The sequence below is a fragment of the Nestor notabilis genome, unplaced genomic scaffold (assembly GCF_000696875.1).
Source record: "Nestor notabilis isolate BGI_N333 unplaced genomic scaffold, ASM69687v1 scaffold9579, whole genome shotgun sequence".
NCBI classification, from domain to species: Eukaryota; Metazoa; Chordata; class Aves; order Psittaciformes; family Psittacidae; genus Nestor; species Nestor notabilis.
The window spans coordinates 9,187-9,622 of NW_009945014.1; the positions used below are offsets into that span (position 1 = coordinate 9,187).

General features: G+C 51.6%; 1 protein-coding gene across 1 annotated transcript in view; it reads left to right on the forward strand.

Moving 5' to 3' along the window:
* Positions 1 to 436, forward strand: part of STOM (stomatin) — an 8,391-nt gene extending 7,955 nt beyond the window's left edge. Inside the window, exon 7 of the mRNA XM_010022685.1 lies at positions 162 to 436. Coding sequence (XP_010020987.1) covers positions 162 to 356 — 195 coding nt within the window. The 3' untranslated portion in view covers positions 357 to 436. The remainder of the gene's footprint in view (positions 1 to 161) is intronic.

Consider the following 436-nt stretch of genomic DNA (forward strand, 5'->3'; position numbering starts at 1 on the left):
GGAGAAAGGCAGAACCAGTGAAGGAACATGGGGAAGGAGAGGTCACTTGGTCAAGCAACAGGCAGTGTCTTTGTTATATCACTTAAGGCTGGTCATCCTACACATCTCTAGGTTATTGCTGTGCCAGAAGGAATTCAGTTTGGTTCATCTTGCTTCCCCAGGTCATTGCAGCTGAGGGGGAAATGAATGCTTCCAGGGCCCTGAAAGAGGCATCCATGGTTATCACAGAGTCCCCAGCTGCTCTTCAGCTTCGTTACTTGCAGACCTTGACCACCATTGCTGCGGAAAAGAACTCCACCATCGTCTTCCCCTTGCCCATAAACATGCTGCAGGGCTTCATAGGTGCCAACCGCTAGGTAGGGCGGGAGGGGAGAGTTGGGGCGGGCTTTTTGCTACAGCAGATGTTTGCAGCGCTGAATTCCATGTGTATCGTAGC